The sequence below is a fragment of the Leucopleurus acutus genome (assembly GCF_964270905.1).
Source record: "Leucopleurus acutus genome assembly, chromosome: 19".
Lineage (NCBI taxonomy): Eukaryota > Metazoa > Chordata > Mammalia > Artiodactyla > Delphinidae > Leucopleurus > Leucopleurus acutus.
In genome coordinates this window covers 31,035,710-31,056,792 of record NC_139161.1, presented here as the reverse complement: position 1 = coordinate 31,056,792, position 21,083 = coordinate 31,035,710, and the positions used below count along the sequence as shown (strand labels likewise).

The 21,083-nt window shown below is 50.7% G+C and overlaps 1 protein-coding gene across 3 annotated transcripts in view; it reads left to right on the top strand.

The window, feature by feature from the left end:
* Positions 1 to 21,083, top strand: part of MSI2 (musashi RNA binding protein 2) — a 388,721-nt gene that overhangs the window by 116,531 nt on the left and 251,107 nt on the right. For all 3 annotated transcript variants that reach the window (XM_082861437.1, XM_082861436.1, XM_082861435.1), the window contains exon 6: positions 18,904 to 18,996. In XM_082861437.1, coding sequence (XP_082717563.1) covers positions 18,904 to 18,996 — 93 coding nt within the window. The remainder of the gene's footprint in view (positions 1 to 18,903; positions 18,997 to 21,083) is intronic.

Here is a 21,083-nt window from a genome sequence, read left to right as displayed (position 1 = left end):
CATGACCCAGGTACCAGGAGTACATCTGTGAACAAAACAAACAAAATTCCTGATCTCACAGAACTTCCTTTCTGGTGGAAGGGAGACATGATAAATAAAATAAGTAAATCGTGGTCGTTAGAAGATGATAAGACAGAAGAAGGGCTCGGGAGTGCTGGGGTGTGGGGTGGCTTGCAGTTTTGAATAGGTTGGTCAGGGAAGGCCTAGTAGGCAACATGACATTTGAGCAGAGACGTTTGGACCGAGGGGTGAGGGCTTGGAGAAGGGTGATGGGCAAAAGTAGGTGGAGGGGGCTTCCCTGGTGGTGCAGTGGTTGAGAGTCCGCCTGCCGATGCAGGGGACGCGGGTTCGTGCCCTGGTCCGGGAGGATCCCACGTGCCGCGGAGCAGCTGGGCCCGTGAGCCATGGCCGCTGAGCCTGCGCGTCCGGAGCCTGTGCTCCGCAACGGAAGAGGCCACGACAGTGAGAGGCCCGCGTACCGCAAAAAAAAAGAAAAAAGTAGGTGGAGGGCGGTTTCTGGGCGAGGGGGCAGCTTGAATGAAGGCCTGGGGGTGTAGAAGTGCATGTAGTGGTGAGAGCAGCAAGGCTGGAGCATGGGGTGTAGAGAGAATGGGAGGCGGGGCTGCAGAGGCAGTTTGGAACCTAGTAATAAAGGCTGAAACCTTGAAAAATGTGTTGATGATTTTCAGTGTCTCCGCAGATATCCTGTCTCCCTGATTAAAATATCAGCCCACCCCCCACCCCCCCAGGACAGTGATTCCTGTTATTACTCTTCATTTCTCTTCCCACAAGGTTTCATTCCAAGTAGCTGCTCAGAAATTGTGTTGATAAAGGGACAGTTAAAACTCAGCCATGGGCTTCCCTGGTGGCACAGTGGCTAAGAATTGCCTGCCAGTGCAGAGGACACGGGTTCGAGCCCTGGTCTGGGAAGATCCCACATGCCGCGGAGCAGTTAAGCCCCTGTGCCACAGCTACTGAGCCCACGCACCTAGAGCCCATGCTCCACAGCAAGAGAAGCCACTGCAACGAGAAGCCTGCAGGCACCGCAACGAAGAATAGACCCTGCTCGCCGAAACCAGAGAATGCCCACGCGCGGCAGTGAAGACTCAGTGCAGCCAAAAATAAATAATAAATTTTTTAAAAACCCAAAAAACAAAAAACAACTCAGCCATATCCTTATGATGAGATTTTTGCAAAAGAAAAGGTGTAATAAGATCAGCTTTCTCCTCTGGTTAATTGTACCACTGGGTCTTACTTCTAGGTCTCCCTTTGTGCAGACTGAGTATTCCGCAGGGTCCCAGGTGGCTCATTCTCTGTGTTTTAACACATTCCTTTGACCTGGATTATCTCTGGGGCACAGAGAAGGTTTAGGGGGAGCAGGGCAAGAACAGAGTGGAAGACCAAGCAGGCCTTCAGGGGGCAGGGCTGTGGCCAGGGAGAGGAATGCTGCATTTCCCAGCAAGTCAGGAGACCCAGAGACTTGACGGCTGGACAGGAAGTGAGTTGCCCAGAGGTGCAGATGCAGACTGTGCAAGACGATCATAGTTTCACATGTATCCTGAGTATCAAAAATCCAGCGTTCACTCAGGAAGAGAGGAGTACCCTTGGCCAAGGGCAAGAAAGGGCTTTTAAAACAGATCGCTTATCAGCCTGTTTTCAGGTGGCTGCTTGGAACTGCTGATATATACAATGCTAACCATTTCTCTCCAGAAAAACCTGACTTTTTAGACTTCTACCTTTCTAAAGGCAAAGGTGACCACAGCGAGCATGTGGCAGCGTGCCTTGGAACAGTTGTGTTCATGGGCACATCTTCAGTGCCAGTTGCCGTCGGCAGTCAGGTTTCCCCAAAATGAATACTCATGAGTATCCACAGAGAGCAAGTCACTGCAGCCCTCAGCACCCCCAGGGGCCCATCTGGGACGGTGGCTCACATGGCAGCTTGGAGTTTGTGGATGAGCCGCGTGTAGATTCCTGGCCCCGCAGTACTGAGATCGGTCATGGGAAGTGTGTGGCTGAGCTCTGGAGCCAATGAAACGGAGACCTGATTCCTCCTTACCGTACTAAACATCTTCATGTTGTTGAACACCATTGACCATTCCCTTCTGTTTGAAATGCCCTAACCTGGGCGTTACAGTTCTCATTGCTCTGTAACAAACTGCTCCCAAATTTAGCAGCTTAAAGCAACCATTGTATTATGCTCAGGGAGTCACCGTGTCAGGAATTCAGACAGGGCACAACAGGGATAGCTGGTTTCTGCTTCACCATGTTTTGGACCTCAGGCCAGAAGACTTGACATCTGGGTGGTCACTGGAGGGCAAAGGGCTGGAATCATCTGAAGCCTTGTCACTCATATGTCCGGTGCCTGGGCAGGGATGACTGGATGGGCAGGGATGACTGGAAGAGTGGAGCTCCAGCATTTGGTCTGTTGACGTGGTTGGGCTCCCTTACAACATGGCGGCTTACTTGGGTGGCTCAGGGCTCCAAGTATGCATGCCCCAGAGAAAAAGCTGGAAACTACAGCACCTTTTATGACCCAGCCTTGGAAGTCACATCCCATCCCTTCTTCTGTATTCTGTTGGTTGAAGCAGTCACAAGCTTAACTGGGATTCAAGGAAAGGGGAAGGGACCAAGGGACCATATGCCACACTTGGCAAAACAGTTTCCTCTCATTTCTCTCCTGGTTCTTTGGCCATTGTTTTGGGTTTGCAGAAGATGTTGGGATTCCTCCTGAAACTGTCCTTGTCCCTGCTGTTACTCTCCCCTCTCATCTCATTCACTCCCACGATTTTAGAGGCCGCTTAGACACTGGTAGATTCAGTCTGGGTCATCTGGCTTAATCTCTCTTCTGAGCTGCAGAACAGCTGCCCCGATTGTCCTATGGACACTGCAAATTTAATACACCCGAACTGAACACATCTATCGTTCCTCTGCAAACCTGTTTCTTCTGCCTTCCTTATCTCTGTTGGTGAAACCCCCCTGACTCAGACACCCAGTAAATTCAAATCTCCTTCCTCTCCCTCATTTCTGCATCTGGCCATTTACCCAGTTCTGATCATTTTGTCTCCTGCTCACTCTTAAATCTCTTCCTGCTTTGTTATGCAAAATACCCTTGCTTTAGTTCAGGGCCCCTTCATCTTGGACTACTATGATAAGCTTCTGACTGTTCTTACAGTGTCTATTTTCAAGCCCTTCGATCTGTCCTCTGTAGAGTGACTTATCTAAAACACAGAGCTGGTCATGTTAATCCTCTCTTTCAAATCTTTGACCTCTTGTCTTCAAGATGAAGTCCAGTCTCCTTGGTCATGGTCTACAAGACTCCACGTCTCCATCCGTATCTCCCATTAAACTCTCCTCTCCAGTCGATTCCTAGCAGTGCCAAACTTTTAGGGCCTGAAACGGGCAAGGATATTTCACGCTGTTATGACTCAGTCTGCCTTTCTCTTTTGTCTTCCTGGGAAATTCCTGCTTATCCTTGAAAACCCTAGTCAGGCATCTCCTCTTTGAAGCCTTCTCCTTATCAAGAGTCACTAATTGTCTTTTTTATTTTTCTTTTTTCGGTACGCGGGCCTCTCACTGTTGTGGCCTCTCCCGTTGCGGAGCACAGGCTCCGGACGCGCAGGCCCAGCGGCCATGGCTCACGGGCCCAGCCGCTCCGCGGCATGTGGGATCTTCCCGGACCGGGGCCCGAACCCGTGTCCCCTGCATCGGCAGGCGGACTCCCAACCACTGCGCCACCAGGGAAGCCCTGTCTTTTTTTATATATAAAAGATGACACTACCAAATCACTAACTGTGTTCGTCCAGAGAAACGTCTGTCTGACTCAGTCCAGCAGGACCTTTCAGAGTAGCACTCTGTGTTGTCTCTGCCTCCTGAACAGGACTGTGGCCAGCTGTTCTGCTTAGGAATGAAGCCTTTTATCTCCTGAAGCTTGTATCCAGCTTAGCAACCAGGAGTGCTGGGAATTACCAAGGGTCCAGAGAGGAGACAAGGAAGGTACCCGGGGACCTTGAATCATCCTTGAATCATATGCTCCACAAGAGCAGGGAGTATACGTTCACTCTTTTGTTCAACCCATATTTATTGAGTGCTTGCTGTGTGCTAGGTGTTCTTCTAGGTGCTAGGAATGCAGTGGTGAACAAAACAGACAAAAGTCTTACCCTTACGATGCTTCCATTCTGGTGGGTGAATTGACTCTCCCTTATGAGGCTTCCATTCTCGGGGGACACGGGGCATCCTGACCATGGCTGATTTGCCTGTGAGCCTCTAGCTCAGGGCATTATGCGTGGCAGGCGCTGAACAAATGTTTGTGGAGGGAATGAATGAGTGTCGTTGGACAAATGAGGTTTAACTGGGCAGATTTTTCTTCCTTGAGGGAAGGGAACTAGATTTTATGAAGCCTTGTCAGGTGCAGGGTAAGTTCCCCATAGAAGACCCTGGTCTTCCAGGCAGAAGTGCCCTTCAGAGAGACCGGGCGCCATTTGTCCGGCCGCGACGCTGAATTGACAGCCCTCCAGAGTGAGCTACGAAATGAGCCTTCCACCGTTCGGCCGGCAGCTACAGGTCCCCGGTTACCTCTTTACCTCAATAAACAGCCAGCCCAGACCAGTTAGCTGGGTTGGGCACACTGGGGAGCATAGCTTTTCTTTCTCTCTTTCCCGTGGTTGGGTTGGCCGAGTGCAAGTGTTTTAAATAGAACAGACATCATGGCTATAAAACATCTGTAACGTCGCACATTTAGTCAAGTTCCTGGTGGACCGAGTTCTGTTTGATTGGTGATGTTTTTGCTGTGACTGTTGTTTCCTTTTTCTCCCCTGTTTATCCCTCTGGAAAGTAAAGTTTTCTTTTATGTGAGGATCTATAGAAATATGTTCCTGGCATGAGGAGACAACAGGCACGTTAGGATATTGGGGTTGCAGAGAAATGTGACCTCCAAGGCATGGACAGCTTTTATCTCCTATAGAGAGAATGATCTTCCTCATGTGGAATAGTCTGTTTCTCTTTGTAGGGTAAGGGGCTGCCTAGATTAAGGCGGGTAAAGACACTGCTTTGCACTGAGATGGCATCCTTTTTTTTTTTTTTTTGCGGTACGCGGGCCTCTCACTGTTGTGGCCTCTCCCGTTGCGGAGCACAGGCTCCGGACGCGCAGGCTCAGTGGCCATGGCTCACGGGCCCAGCCGCTCCGCGGCATGTGGGATCTTCCCGGACCGGGGCACGAACCCGCGTCCCCTGCATCGGCAGGCGGACTCTCAACCACTGCGCCACCAGGGAAGCCCGAGATGGCATCCTTTTTGCTGGAGCATCTTCAGCCCTTGGAATGCTGTGGTTGCCCAGGACCACTGCTGGGGGTGGGCTGATTCAGTTTGGTGTCCGAGAAATCTGAGAAAAGCAGAATCCATAGTAACTAGTCTTTAAATTTACAAGCGTGCTTCTTGCCTTTTCCAAGTGTTTTTCCTTCTGTTTTGTCTGCGGGACAGGCAGGAAAGGTTTGATTCCCGTTCGTGGCCAAACCGAGAGAGTTCAGTGACTGGTGGGACAGGGCAGGCGGCGGGGAAGGGGGAAGAGGGAGTTTGTCTGCCTGTCGTTCCAGCCCCGTGCTAAGCGTGTTTCACGTGTTAGCTCTTTTAATCCCATTTTACAGGGGGAGAAACTCAAGGTCAGAGAAGCTTCGTCACTTGTCATGGTCACCTAGTATATATGCGTCAGAATGGAGATTCCTGGGTTCCTCTTTCTGCTCTATCACTGGACCTGCTCTGCGTGCTGGGACTGGAACCTGGCCCTCCCATCTCCAGAATCTCCAAGTCAATGCTCTTTTCTGCCTCCAAGGATCTCTTTGGTTTAGAAAGATCACGCTCCCTCTCCCGAGGGGTGAGACATTTAATAACAGGTAGAGGGACTGGCTCACGATCATCTTGGCTTCTCTCTTTTACTGCAAACACTTCTTTGGGTACCTTGTTTCCCTCAAAGGAAGTTCTTTGTGGCGGGTGGCAGGGACCAGACCAGCACATCCTGGGAGGGAAATTTGACTTTTTTTTCTTCTTGACAGGTAAAATTTATGGCCCAGCAGGTGGCTGAGTGTTCACCAAAGACGACCACGCCAAGGGTGCAATGTGCTTCTCTCTCCTTGTGCCTCCCCCACCTGCCCCGCCCTTTCCTCCCACCCCCGGGATGTTTCTGGAACAGTAGAATGAGTGACAGAGCAGGGAGGGACCTGCTCATGGGGAAGTGGACCCCGGGCTGCATGCAGGTCACTAGGTCTGGGAACCTTCTTTCTGGTTCATGCTCTTCTCGCCACTCTTGCCTCCTTGCCAGCATCTAAGTGTTAAGGTGACTCAGCCCCCCACGGTGGCCCTGCTTTTCTCTTTAACAGCCGAATGAAGAGTTGCTCCCCTATTTAAACCCTGTGGAGGCTTCCTGTTGCTTCCTGTCATGGCCTGCAGGGCCTTCCCTGCCTGGCCTGGCCCCCCTTCTCCTTGCATTCCATTGCTACCTTGAGCTACAGTATTTCAGGTTCGCTTGCAGCCTTTCAGCCAACACTGAAGATGCTACAGCCTCAGCTGGGGAGGCCCTTCTCCCCTTCCTTTCCTGGCTCCCCCCTGCTGACTTCAAGCCTCAGGTCACACCCAGTCTTGCGCCCCAAAGCCTCCCCAGGCTGCAGTAATGAGCCTGCTACTTGACTGTAAACACCTTCAGAGCAGAGGCCAGGGCTTGGTCCACTTAACATCCGTCAAGCCGAGCACCATGCTCGGCACATAGTAGGTCCTCAAAGCACGTTCGATGAGAGAATGAGTGAATGAATGTGGCTTGCCACCAGAGACAGTCCTCTGCAATTTATTGTCTTCTCTGACCCTCTTGGTCTGCATTCTCACTCTCCCGGGATTCAAGCAAATGTTTTTTGACATGTGCCAGGTGCTTTCACATCCGTATCTCTGGTGATGCTTACGGCAGCTCTGTGACATACAGGTATTGCCGTCACTTTTGCCCATGGCTCACCTGCAAGGGACTCAAGCCCAGCGCTCCCTGGTTCAAGTCCCAGCCTCCTTCTGCTCTGCCCTGGCTTTTCCCACTCTTGTGTGCAGGATGGTAATAACGAGACCTTTTGTTGAGGTCTCCGTCGCCCACTTGCTCTCCCGTAAGATGGCCCAAGCAGCTGCTTACAGAGCCCTGACTGTACATGAGAGTCATCTGGAGAATGTTGAAAAAATACTGATGCCCAGGCCTCCCCACAGACCAATGAAAGCCGAATCCCCGAGGGTGGGGCCCATATCTGTAGGTTTTAGGGGCTCCCCAGGCTGTTCCAAGGTGCAGCCGGGGTTAAGCCCTGCTGTCCTCCGGGAGTGTCAGGGAACCTGCAGCCTGGTGCAGCTCCGTGCATTAGGTAAAACTTGCTCATCGAGAGCTGATTGCCATGTGCATCTAAAATATGTTAATGACGGTAATCAAGGCTAAGGGTTAAGGCTGCCATTTGTTCTTCTCATGAAATCCGCTGGAGGGCCTGGGGGATGGGATACCTTGGCTTCAGAGCCTGCCTGCCAGCCTAGTTTTCATCCTTTCTCTCCCAAGAAGAGCTGTGTCGTTGTTCCTGAAGTCCTCTGTCGACCAGTCTTCCCCAGAGTACAGTGGTGCCGTACTAAGCCTCGTTTTCCTTAACCAAGGGTCTGTCTTCTGACCGTCCTTCCTCACATGGTTTTCAGCGTGCGCCTTGAGCTCTCCTGCCCATCACGTGGAGGACACAGAGGCTCTTCTGGTTTCAAGGAACTTTTAAATGCTTAACTTCCTTTTAAAAATTAATTAATTATTTAATGGAAGCACAGTTGATTGACAAAGTTGTGTTAGTTTCTGGTGTACAACAGAGTGATTCAGTTACATGTATATATTCTTTTTCATCTTCTTTCCCATTATGTTTTATTACAAGATACTGAGTATACTTCCCTGTGCTATACAGTAGGAGCTTGTAGTTTATCTCTTTTACATATAGCAGTTTGTTTATGCTAATCCCAAACTCCTCGTTTTTCCCTCCCTGCTTTTCCCCTTTGGTAACCATAAGTATGTTTTCTATGCCTGTCAGTCTGTTTCTGTTTGGCAAATAAGTTCATTTGTATCATATTTTAGATTCCACATATATATGATATCATATGATATTTGTCTTTCTCTGTCTGGCTTACTTCACTTCGTGTGATAATCTCTAGGTCCATCTATGTGGCTGCAAATGGCATTATTTCATTCTTTTTTATGGCTGAGTAGTATTCCGTTGTCCACATGCACCACATCTTCTTTGTCCATTCATCTGTCAGTGGACATTTAGGTTGCTTCCATGTCTTGGCTGTTGTAAATAGTGGTGCTGTGAACATGGGGGTGTGTGTATTTTTTTCAAATTATGGTTTTCTCTGGATATATGCCCAGAATAGCATATTGCTGGATCATATGGTAGCTCTATTTTTAGTTTCTTAAGGGACCTCCACACTGTTTTCCTTAGTGGCTGCACCAATTTGCATTCCCCCCAGCAGTGTAGGAGGTTCCCTTCTCTCCACACCCTCTCCAGCATTTGCTGTCTGTAGACTTTTTGATGATGGCCGTTCTGACTGGCCTGAGATGGTGCCTCATGGTGGTTTTGATTTGTGAAATGCTTAACTTCTGAGTAGAAACTGCCTCTCTGGTAGTTGCTACCCAGACACCCTGAAATGTTTCAGGAAAAGAGTGGTTTGGGAAGTAGGAAGGGATGGTCTGAACCCATCCCCTCAGCTGTGTGTTCAGTCCCGGGGCCTGCACACGGGCTGGCTTCAGTGAACCCTGAGCACAGCTGTGAGTAAGACCTCAGGCACGTCTCTGCCTGGAGGTTGGCGCTGGCGAGGCTGGAGCCAGGGGAGAAGCTCTGAGGAAGGTGTGTGTTAGCGGCGTGGGCTCGGGGTTTGGGTTGGCCTTGGTGGCTTGGTTCAAGGTACAGGGGCTTCCTATGGGCCGTGGTCTTGAGTTAGGGTTTCACATTTGCCGTCTCAGTTTGTGTCGTTCAGGCCAGGGCTTTATGCCCATTTTTCAGAGGAGGAAGGTGTCTCCCAGCGCTGTGGAGAGACTTGACCTCTTGTCATCTGACCAGCCAGGGGAGTTATTCAGTATGTCTCAGTGTTCACAGATGTGCTTGAAAACGTGAAACCGGGTGGACAGAGAATTTTAAACTTGTTATTATTGTTTCCCTTGGACCATTTCTGTCGGCAGGGTCACCTTGGACCTAGGCTCTAGCCACGGCGCGGGGACCATCGTGTTACCATTTCTAGGGCCCTCCCCCTCACGGGGAGACCTTCTCTTTGTCTTCAGAAAAAGTCCACCCTGGGCGGGTGAGTCGGGCTCCTGCTGCTGGAGGGACAGGCACAGGGGGAGGGAACTGAGTTCACCCCAGCCTGCTGTCCTGTCTGGCCCTTCTTTCCCACCTCGTTCTGGGGTTTATTAAGAGTCTGCTTTGGCTGCCTGTCCCTTGGCCGGGGCTGTGGAAGCACCTGTTTCGTATGCAGAAATGCTCGGCTTCCTCGAAAATTCAGCAGCGGTAAAGGGTACTTAATTTCGCTTAATACCATTGCCGTAAAAGATGATGGGTTTTAATTGCCTCTGTGGGTTGGTCATCATTTGAACCCTGGAGAGAGTCTTTGGGGCCTTCTGTGTACTGAGTCCATTACTCCGTGACAAGTACTGGGGGCCGGGGGCTCTGAGAGGGATGGAGGGATGGAGACACTACCCGTGGTTGCAGAGCAGCTTGGGTACCTGGGATGATGGTGTGATGGTCAGCCGGCCACCTTGCTCAGCATCAGGTTACGATCCTTAATTTCCTGTGCTTTCCAAGGGAGCACTCCATCTCTGCACCTTTTTCTGTTATCCCCCGGCCCCCGGTCTGAGTGCCACTGGCTAGGATATTACTCTCTGATACTAATCTGTGGACAGGTCACCCTCTCTGGCTACAGATTTTCCCCCCAAGGGTAAGAGGAAGTAGTATTTTTTAAATTAGCCTGGGAGGGAGCTGGGTGAGTGCTTGGAAAGGACTGGGGAGTCAGCTCCCTGCCGAAGCAGCCTGATCGCCTTCACTAGGAGGTCACACTTTCTTTTAGGTGAGTTACTGTTTCAATCAGAGGTAATGCTGTAACCTGGCTATGTCGGCTAATTGTGTATACATTATATTCTAGCCCCATATAGATGAAGGCTCTTCTTTTCCTTCCAGTTTTAAAACTATTTAGAGGGAATGCCAAATTGTAGCCTGAACACTGGTGCTTTCTGGCTAATAGCTGCAGACGGGGAGAGAGAGCTCTAAGAAACATTTGGGATTACATTTATAATTAATTTCCTCTGAAGTTAAATGAATTTCCGCAGTTGACAACATCAGATATTGTTACACCTTTGTCCAGTGGTCAACCGTGGGTGAATCGAGGCACGTGGAATTAGCTGGTGGATGAAACAGGGGAAGCATGCTTTCTTGGACGCCTGGGTTTATTTTAAGCCCTTTTTGCACTCAGATTCTTGACTTGGGGATCTTTTGGGCCTGTCATTAAGAAAAACTCCAAAAACAGCTTTAGTGAGATGCAATTCACATGCCACGTCATTTACCCATTTGAAGCGTATAGTTCAGTGGTTTTTGGTCTGTTCACAGATACGTGCACCATCACCACAGTCCGTTATAGAGCATTTTCACCACCTCACAGAGGAGCCCCATACTCTTTAGCCACACCTCCTGACCTCTCCCTCAGCCCTAAGCAACCCCTATTCTACGTGCTGTCCCTATGGGTTTCCCCATCAAACTTTCCTATGAATGGAGTCATACAATATGTGGTCTTTTATGACTGGCTTCTTTCACTTCAGACAATGTTTTCAAAATTCATCCAGGTTGTAGCACGTGTCAGTGCTCCATTCCTTTTTGTGACCAAATAATATTCCATCCTGTGGATAGATCACACTTAATTTATCCATCCATCCGTCCATCCGTCCATCCATCCATCCATCCATCCATCCATCGATGGGTTGTTTGGTGGGTGGGTTGTTCCACTGTCTGACTGACAGACAAGGCTGCTGTGAACATTTTGTGGGGAAGGTTTTGGGCGGACATACGTTTTAATTTCTCTTGGGTACATAGTAGGAGTGGAATTGTTGGGTCCTATGGTAACTCGACAGTTAATCATTTGAGGAACTGCCAGACTGTTTGCCAGAGCGGATGCAGCATTTGACGTTCCCACCAGCAGCATCTGGCCTGTCTGTTTTGCACCTTGGCTTCAGAATCGAAAAGGGCAGAATCAGACTTGCTCCTCCTGGCACCCCCTCGCCTCCCTGTCCCCAGTTGTCTCTTTTTGCTGGGATGTCGCAAGTAAAGGTGTAGGAGATTCAACGAAGAGGAAGCTCAAGTTGGGGAATTCCCCGGTGGTCCAGTGGTTAGGACTCGGTGCTTCCACTACCAGGGGCCTGGGTTCGATCCCTGGTTGGGGAACTAAGATCCCACATGCCGCGTGGCGTGCCCCCCCCCCGCCCCCCCACCAAAAAAGAAAGCTCAGGGTTGTGACGCCCCATTTTGTCACCCGCTAGTGCTGTGTGACTTTGGACGCTTCACATCTCTGAGCCTGTCTCCTTGGCTGTGGAAGAGAAGCTGAGACCCGTCTGAGGACCGACGTGAGGCCTGAGGGAGGGCAGCTGTGAGGAGGGCTCAGCTATGGGCTGGGCCCACAGTGGGTCCACAGTGAGGACAGCGCCTTCTGAGCGTGGAGGAGACGTGGGCACCACGGCTGTCCGTAGAAGAAGAGGATCTGCTATTAGGAGGGACCCTGCCGTGTGTCAACCCTGGCCCTACATGTTTTATCAGAGGAACTTAAGTCGCCTTTGGGCCGCTTCTCTTCAAGAGCTGGCTCTGCTCTCCTGACTCCTTTACCTTCCCACCTCACCTTCTGGGGCAGAGCCTTGACCCTGCGGCCCCTGCCATACTGCTTGTGCAAATGATGGGTGTGACTTGCCTTCCCCGGGGGGCCAGACTCAGATGGTCACACCTGGGGTGTAGCGTTCTTCTCCCCCAGGGTGGTGGAGGCGTCCTTGTGGGCCACGCCCCACCGTCACCAAGGAAAGGTGAGACTGAGGCCGTGGTGTCTGAGAGCCTCTCCCAAGGAGGTCCCCATGTTAGTTACCTGGGGCTGCTACACACTGGGTCGTTGAAGCCACAGAAGTGTTCTCTCATAGTTCAGGCGTCTACAAGTCTGGAAGAGACAGAGGCTCCCTTGTGGAAGCTGTGAGGGAGAAACCGTCCCTCGCCTCTCTCCTAGCTCCTGGGACCTGCTGGCATTCCTTGGCTTGTAGACACATCACTGCAGTCTCTGCCTCTGTCTTCACACGACCTTCGTGTGTGTGTGTGTGTGTGTGTGTGTGTGTGTGTGTGTGTGTGTGTGTGTCCCTTCTCCTCCTCTTATAAGGACACCTCATTGGATTTAGGGCCCACACTATACCCAGGGTGATTTCATCTCAAGATCCTTTATTAATTATAGCTGCAAGACCCTCTTTCCAGATGAGATCACATTCTGAGGTTCTAGGTGGACATGAATTTTGGGGGGGACTCATCAAGAGACTCATCACTGTAGTCTCTTTTTCCACGTATGATTCTAGAAATTTTTGGAGAAGATTCCCAGTTCCTGACTTGTGTTCTGATTTCGTATGTTACATGAGTTTTGCCATCAGATTCGGATGTGATTGGGGTGTTGGTGTTGGCAAGAGTGGTAGTTTAGGGGGAGGAGGGCAGAATGGAAGAAACTATTGGGAGAATGTAGGAATTTTAGAGGACAGGTCCCTTGGAAGAAACACCCTGGGGGAGGGGGCCATGGAGTTTGGGACTTCTAGGATCTCAGTCAGCCTTCGTAGAGCTTCTTTACCATTAAAGATTGGGCTTAATTCTCAAATGCAGAGTTGATGATACCACGCAGTCTCATCCCAGATCCGGAAGAACAAAGTGCTTGCCAAATTCAGAATCTAGTATGAACTCACGTGGTATCTGCCAACTTACCAGTTCTCCGTTGTCACTCTGCCTTGTCTTTAACTAGCACATGAGTCACCTTGCTGGGACTTGATTTCTTCATCTGCATAATGGGGATGGTGGACGGTCAGGTTTGCGAGAGCTCACCCAATGCTAGCGTTCTCATCCTTCCTGGGCTCTTTCAACCTTGGGATTCCCATAGATGGGAGGGCATCTGCAAAGACCCTGCGTTCTCAGGCCGTGAAGATGGCTCGTGGTTTTTCACCGAGGGGAATTTGAACTCTCTTCAGGAGCATGGTTATGGCAAGAGCTGGCTGAGTTTCTCTGGGCCTCTCTCACACCCATTTAAGACTCTCCAGAGCCATTTCCTGCCTTTCCATGCATCTACTAGGATCAGAAATATTTGTTGTTGTTCTGTTGTTTTCTTGTGTGACAACTAATATCTTTGGGCCAGTGCTGTTGGAGCTAAAATTTCCTCTTCGATCTCATCCTAAAAGATTCTAATGCCTCCACCCTCTGCCTTCAACACACACACACACACACACACACACACACACACACACACACACACCTGCTTTATTCGATTTTATAAAAATACAGCCAGTGGCTCCACTCTGAGTGACCATTTCAGATGGAAACACATTTTTTTAAAAGGGAATTTTTGAAACTCAAAAAAAAGCCAGCTCTCTGGTGAGAGGCAGGAAGGTGGAGTGTTCTTTGCGGCTCTCGTTAGCAGCTGGCTCTGGCCAGTTCTTATGTGTAAACAGCAATTTTCCGAACCGGAATGGATGCTGGGGTTTTCTTTCTGGAGCCAAGAGTTGTGTGGAGAGCGGTAGTGTTTAGTTAAATTACGGGTCCAGATAACAGAACTTTGCAGCAGTGATTTGTGACAGCCCAGACCCTCCCCATGCCCCTATGCGTGCTACACACACACACACACGCACACACACCACACACACGCCTTCCCAGAATGCCGCCCTAGACCATAAAAGGAGGCATCTGCTAGGGGAGGGGCTGTCCCCAAGGGTGTAGGGCCCTCGCTCTGGGTGCAACCTTCCACCAAAAACTCCAAACCAAGGAGGTTTCAGACCCATTTCCTTGTGGGTTTCGGACTGAGCTCTCTCTGGAGCAGATGGGTGGCTCTCTCCATCTAAGTGTGCTGTGGAGGCCCCGAGCCTTTTGGTGTGCAGTAGCTGTGTGTCGGTGTGAAGGCTGTGGGTTGGGAAACAGTTACCCGAAGGGCCTAGCACGGGAAGAAGACACAGGTGGCGCTCTCCACTGTGGGCAGAGAGGACTTTATAACACAGAGGACTGTAGAGTCGGGGGCCAGTGTGTAACTGGTCCTGCTTGCTGTTTCCAGGGTCAGAGAGGGTTAAAGGTCTGGGGTGCTTTATGGTTCCTGGGGCACAGAGAAGCCAAGACTCAAGGATTGGGAATAGAGAGGTACCCCCAATACATACACACACACACACACACACACACACGCACGCACGCACGCACACATGTATACAGAAATGAGACCTTGACAGTATTGATGGGAATTTGAGGACCTCTGTTTAGTCCACTGAGACCTTGGACACCACGTCCCCACGCTGCCCCCTTCCTGCTGTCCTAAGGAGATGGAGGTGGGAGGGAAACGGAGGGAAGAGTGTGTGATTCTAGCATCCTCTGCCTGCCCCCTGCGTCCCTCTCCAGAATGCAAATCATGGAGCATTGCACAGCCCATTTAGCAGTGACGCCATCAGAATTCCCAAAGTAACTCACTCCCATTTTCCCCAGCGCCCCTGGCGGGAGGGGTCACCTGCAGAGCCCCATCACCCCCCAGCCATGCTGTCCTCTCCTGAAGCTGAGACGTCAGTGAGCAGCTAACCAAGTGTTGCCCATCTTCCCACTGGCCTCTTCACGTTTGGAAGGTTTTGATTAAACCAGCCTCCTTTTAGTGTTTGCTGAAGAGTGGGGATCTATCTCTATATCTGAGCTGGTTCCTGGAGAGGATGTTTTAGTAACTTGGACATTTTGGCCACATTGTCTGGGGCCTGGAATTTCTCATCCTTGTTTTAAAAGAAGTGTTTTAAAGACTGTTTTGGGACTGTGTAGATTTATAGCTGGATGTCTTCCCCAGCATTTAGGGCTCTGTCTTGGCAGGTTTACGGCTGTAGGGCAACGGTGGAGGGTGTAAGAGGGGACCTTCTCTTTTTACCAGTTACTGGGGAATGAACATTCTGTTGACTTCTGTTATTTGGAATGAAGACACGTTGGTCGTTTAATTCTCTCTGTCCATGGGAACGTTTGGAATATATATAGGGCCTGCTGTCTATACCCACCTGGCTCTACACAATGTCTGAATGAGACCGTGGGGTTCATTTTATGGAATACCTCTCCAGAGTTTCTTTAAGTTGAGAACTCCACGAGTGCATGTTTGTAGATCACATTAGTGTTTCTTTATAGATATTTAATTGCTTGGCTGGGGTTAAAAAAAAGGAATGAAAAATCTAAAATGAAGCTATTGGGAGTCTTTGCCCATCTGAAATCACGTAGAGATGTAGGAAAGTGTTTTTGAAATGATAGTGGAAGAGAATGGGCAATAAGAGTTGATTTATCAAAGTGTTTGGTGGAAGGTATCTTTCTGCTGCACGTTTCTTCTGAGCTTGAAGGATGAATTTAGTAGCTGACTTTGGATTCAGCTAGTGACCATTTATTTATCATCTACGCGCTGTCCCACCAGACACTTGGGCACATGTTATTTGTAAATTTATTTATTTATTTTTGGTGTTGCTGCGCGCGGGCTTTCTCTACTTGTGGAGAGCGGGGGCTACTCTTCGTTGCGGCGCGTGGGCTTCTCATTGCTGTGGCTTCTCTTGTTGCGGAGCACGGGCTCTAGGTGCGCGGGCTTCAGTAGTTGCAGCATGCGGGCTCAGTAGTTGTGGCTCACGGGCTCTAGAGCACAGGCTCAGTAGTTGTGGCGCACGGGCTTTGTTGCTCTGTGGCATGTGGGATCTTCCCGGACCAGGGCTTGAACCCTTGTCCCCTGCATTGGCAGGCAGATTCTCAACCATTGCACCACCAGGGAAGCCCTGGGCATATGTTATTTAATTTAGTTGCAGCAGGAACCTTGTGTGGTAGGCTAATTATTATATTTCCATTTTAAAGGGGATTAACTTCCACACTGTATTTGAATGTGAGTTCCAGCACCTCGCACTTAATCTATTTGTTGAATGAATGCGTTAGGAAAGATAGATGAGTAAAATTTGGCGATTAGTAAGGGAGAGATTTAAATCTGGAGAGGGCCTGATGGAGCGTCACCGTGAAGGTGACCTTGATCTACCAGGGAGACTGAGGGATAAGCAGGGAGACAGATAAGGAGGGAGATGAACAAGGAGCTGGATAAGATGCCCACCAGTTAACCGGAGGTTCTTGGAGCTCGGAGGTGTGGACACTGGTGGGATCTTCATAGAATGTCCTCACGTACATTATCTCATCAGGTCTCTCATTCATCTGAAAAGAGATGAAAAAATAGTAAATAACAGTTTTAAACACACATGCAAACCACTGCATGGTGGCCAGTGAGATGTATGAGGGTCACCAGGACAGTGTCCTCCTGGGACAGCACAGGATGTCCACTACAAGGGTATTCCAGGTCGGGGGTCAGTCAGGGGGCTGAGGTGGCATGTGTCCCCTCTGGGAGCTGCTGAGTTAGTGTGAGGTCCCTGAGGTCTGGGAGCCTCCCTGTCGGGCCCACCATGCTCACAGATTCGGGGGAGTTCAGGGTTAGGCGGGGCAGGGAGCTCTGGTCCAGGACTTCACGTGCAGAGCACAGAAGCCAGTCCTCAGGCAAGTCCTGTCCAGGGTCACATCCAGACTTAGACACAGAAGCCAGGCTTCCAGCGCCTTTCACACTCCTTAGAACAGCCTGCCTGGGACCGCTGTGCCCTTAGGTGTCACTCCACTGAGTCTCTACTGTTGGGAGTGGGTTGGTTGGTTCATTCTCTCCACACGTGTGTCAAGAGACTCGGTGATACGTGATCCAGGCAGCCACGGCCCCCATACTTAGGCAACCTACATCGACTTTTTTTTTTTTTAATAAATTTATTTATTTATTTTTATTTTTGGCTGTGTTGGGTGTTTGTTGCTGCGTGGGCTTTCTCTAGTTGCACTGAGCAGGGGCTGCTCTTCGATGTGGTGTGCAGGCTTCTCACTGCGGTGGCTTCTCTTGTTGTGGAGCACGTGCTCTAGGCGCGCAAGCTTCGATAGTTGCAGCACGTGGGCTCAGTAGTTGTGGCTCGTGGGCTCTAGAGCGCAGGCTCAGTAGTTGTGGCACACGGGCTTAGTTGGTCCACGGCATGTGGGATCTTCCCAGACCAGGGCTCGAACCCGTGTCCCCTGCATTGGCAGGCATATTCCCAACCACTGCGCCACCAGGGGAGTACCCCCTGCATCGACTTACAATAGACACGTGTGACATTGTGGCTGTTTCTTTTTTCTTTTTTTAATGTTTTGAGATTCCTCTCATTCATTTATTTTTGGGTTTTAGTCTTGTTTTCTTTGTATGTTCTCATCAAACATTTTTTCCCAGAGCTTTATTGGGGTGTAATTAACAAATAAAATGATAAGATATTTAAAGCATACAACGTGATGATTTGATGTACGTATGTATTATATATTGTGACAAGATCTAGCCACTGAGTTAAGACGTTGTGCTTTTATTATATGCAACCAAACTGGTGAGACCCTGTATCCACTGAGTTTTAAAATTTTTTATTTGACATTAAAGAAGAACAAAAAAAGAAAAAGAAAAAACCAACCGCAAACCCCACACAGCCTAACTTAGTCTTCAGAATAAAATTATTGTATTTTATTGTCTTTCACTCTTCTATGTAAGATTATTGGTCCCACTCTGAAGAGTGGACATCATCGAGTTCCCTCCTCCCTTTACTTTAGGGCTGGTGGGATTCTGAAATGTGGCCATTGCAGAAATTCGTTTGTTTTTGCATCCACCAGACTTCGGCTGTGGACTTCTGTGTGCCTGGCCCTGTATTTGCACCCCGGGGGGTACTGAGAGGAGTCAGGAGCCCTCGGTCTGGGGGAGGAGGTTAGAACGAAGGCAGGATTATCACTCACTTCAGTGCGAGGTGGAAAGTAGTGAGTGGGTGAGAGGCAGAGGGGCGCAGCGTCTGGGGTTCAGAAGCAGGAGAAACAGCTTCTGGGTGGGGCGACTATACAGGTGTTTTGAATTTTGGAGAAGGGCACTGGATCTCGGAGGAAAGTCAGAACTTGGCAAGGGAGGTGCAGGAGTGGAGAGGTCTCCCAAGGGGCAGGACCTGCGTGGACAGAGGTGTGGAGGCCTGGGGACCAGCTGCGCTTGGCTGGGTGTAGGACAAATCAAGGTGAATGGTGAGACATCCAGAGGGGAAGGAGCCCTGGGGGCCGGGCTTGGAGGGCGGTCCCAGTGTATGAGGTCCTGTCTGTCCTGTTGGCAGACATAAGCCAGCACCCAGAACGGCTCGGTGTAGGCGGTCTGCACGTGGGTTTGAATTATGTGCGAGTTTCTTATGGACACACTTTATGGGTACTTTCAGGGCAGCAGACCTTTATGCACGCAGTTCTCTTTTGTTCACGTCTCTTAGGTTTAAAATAGCTTTGACGTGTGACTTAACATCACAGTGAGGCCGTGTGTTATAGCCAAAGAGGTTCACTCTCCATCTGTATGAAACTCGAGCTTTCGGGTTGCGGCCTGAAGGCCTGAGGTATCCCGAGTGATGGTCTCCGGTATCCTGAGACGCCCACAGGGCCCGCTTGGTGCAGCTGATATATTCCTAACATCGCCTTCCTCTCTAGAGAAGCGTGGAGAGTGGCTCGCTCAGCATCTCGGTGAGTGTGGCTTCAGATAACCTAGTTAACCCATGTCTTCCTCTTGTCATGTCTTGCAGATGGTCACAAGAACAAAGAAAATCTTTGTAGGCGGATTATCTGCGAACACGGTGGTGGAAGATGTGAAGCAGTATTTCGAGCAGTTTGGCAAGGTAAGCGGCGCGTTGAGGTGGGGCGGCCTGCTCGGTCCTTCGAGGTGGCTGCCGTGGCCCCTGCCTTGGCCACAGCTGTGTCCTCAGGAACCTTGTCCTTGGACTCGGCCGTCAAGATGTAAATGAAATCTGGCAGGAGCCGAGATGGAGGAGTCCGGCTTGCGGTGGGCACGGCACCCCACGTGCCTGCGGGAGCAGACAGAGTGGCCTTTGAGTGCGGATTCACTGGCATTTGCCGGCCACGTGGGGCCTGGGCTGGGAGCTGATGGTGGCAGCTCCTGGTGAGGGATTCAGGGCTGTGAGTCACAGGGCAGGAGCTCCTGCGGAAGCTGGCCTGAGAGTTGGCACTGGGCTTCATTCTGTGCCCTTCTGGAAAATGCATTGAGAGAGGAGGCTCCCTGGGGCCCTTGCGGCTGAACCCTCCCCTGTCCAACGCCCGAGGAAACTCAGGAAAGATGCTGGGCTCGTACCTGTCAGAATGTCGGTGAGACAGCAGTACAATTATCCCCTGGGCTCTGCTGCGGGAACGGGCTGGGAGCAACTCAGAATGCCCCAGATGAGTCAGGAAGTGGAGTGTGGGAGTGTGTGTGTGACAGACAGAGTCACACAGACAGACAGGCACGTAACCATGGATGATTAATTCAGCCCCTTTCTAGTTGGTGGGGGGGGGACCCACTGCCTTGGAGAGTGGGTTCTGCCCCAGGGTGACACATTCCTCCAATGACTCTGTCGGCCCAGGGCTCCAGCAGGGCAGCTTGCTGGGCGCTGAGCCTTGCTGGCGTTTGTGTGGTGCCCCTCCTCCGGCTCCTGTGTCCCAGGAGGCTGGCAGGTGAGTGCGTGCACAGGGCCTACGCTTCCTGCATCTTTGAGCAGTTGTGGACATTGTCCTGGGAGCACAGGTGTGGGATTGTTTTCTTCTGTGTGTCTTGTCGTGTGTCTCCCGCCTCCACCGAAGGACTGATGTGGCAGAGGGCTGCCGAGGCATCCTGAGAAAACCCCGCGGCTGTTCTAAGCTCTGCCACTCACCTGCCCCAGGACACCTATCACACTTGCCCTGGGTGGTACAAAGGCATTGCCGCCCACTGGCCAGTCTGAAAGTTCTGTGCTTTCATTTGTTTGCCCGAGGCAATGGGCAGCTATGATCCCATCTCCAGGAGTGTCCAGTTGTGAGCTGCCCTCTGGGATGAGTGCTGTGACTTCTGTTTAGCCTCAAAATAGAGATTTTCCTGTCTCTGGTATTAATCAATTTCTGCATGGATGGGAGACCATGCTTCAGAGAACCCAGCCTCCTCCAGCCCAGCCTTGCGTTTGGAATGGCACTCAGCTGCCCTTCTGGGTCGGTTATGAAAGACTCCTTCCCCACGGCACTGTCTGGCATTGCCGGTTGGGGGCTGATTCATTCTGGCAGATTCTAAAAAATAACTGGGTGTGTTGGTGGTTGTGTACACCATGGCGCTTCTCTTCGAGACTGATTTAAAGCATTAAAGGGGGATTGATCCATCCCCCAGCCCCGCCCTGCCTAGGGAGAGAGACTGGAAATAATTTAATGAGACAAATCCAGCTTGCGTAATGGAAGGCTCTGGAGTGCGAACCCTCTTTACTACCGTTCTGCCTTTAAAACCAGGCCGGAGGTAGTGTTTGCAAACATGAGGTGGGATTTCTTTTTCGAGCCGTAACCTGCCTTGGAACCTCTTGGGCCTATTTGCGGGTGTCGGGGAAGTTGATGCTGCCCAGATGGGCTGTTAGAATTTTCCACACAGGCTCATACTCACCACAGCTCCGCACATGCCCAGCTCTGGGTCTCTCCCTCTCTCTCTCCTTTCTCTCTCTTTGTCTTTCCATTGTTCTTCCTTAACACTTAGCGTTGTGACTCAGTCCACCGGCAGTTGGTGGGGGGGTGCGAGCCCACAGCAGTGACCATCCCTGCCCTGGGAACAGCCGTCCTCTTGACTGGGAGGCGGCCACAGACTCTCCCCTGGCTTGGCACTCGCCGGGTCTGAAGCCGCTCAGTTAATTTTGCAGTAACGTCGGCGGACTCCTGCAGGATGCATAAACCTATCGAGTGTTTTACTAAAGGACTAAGGAGG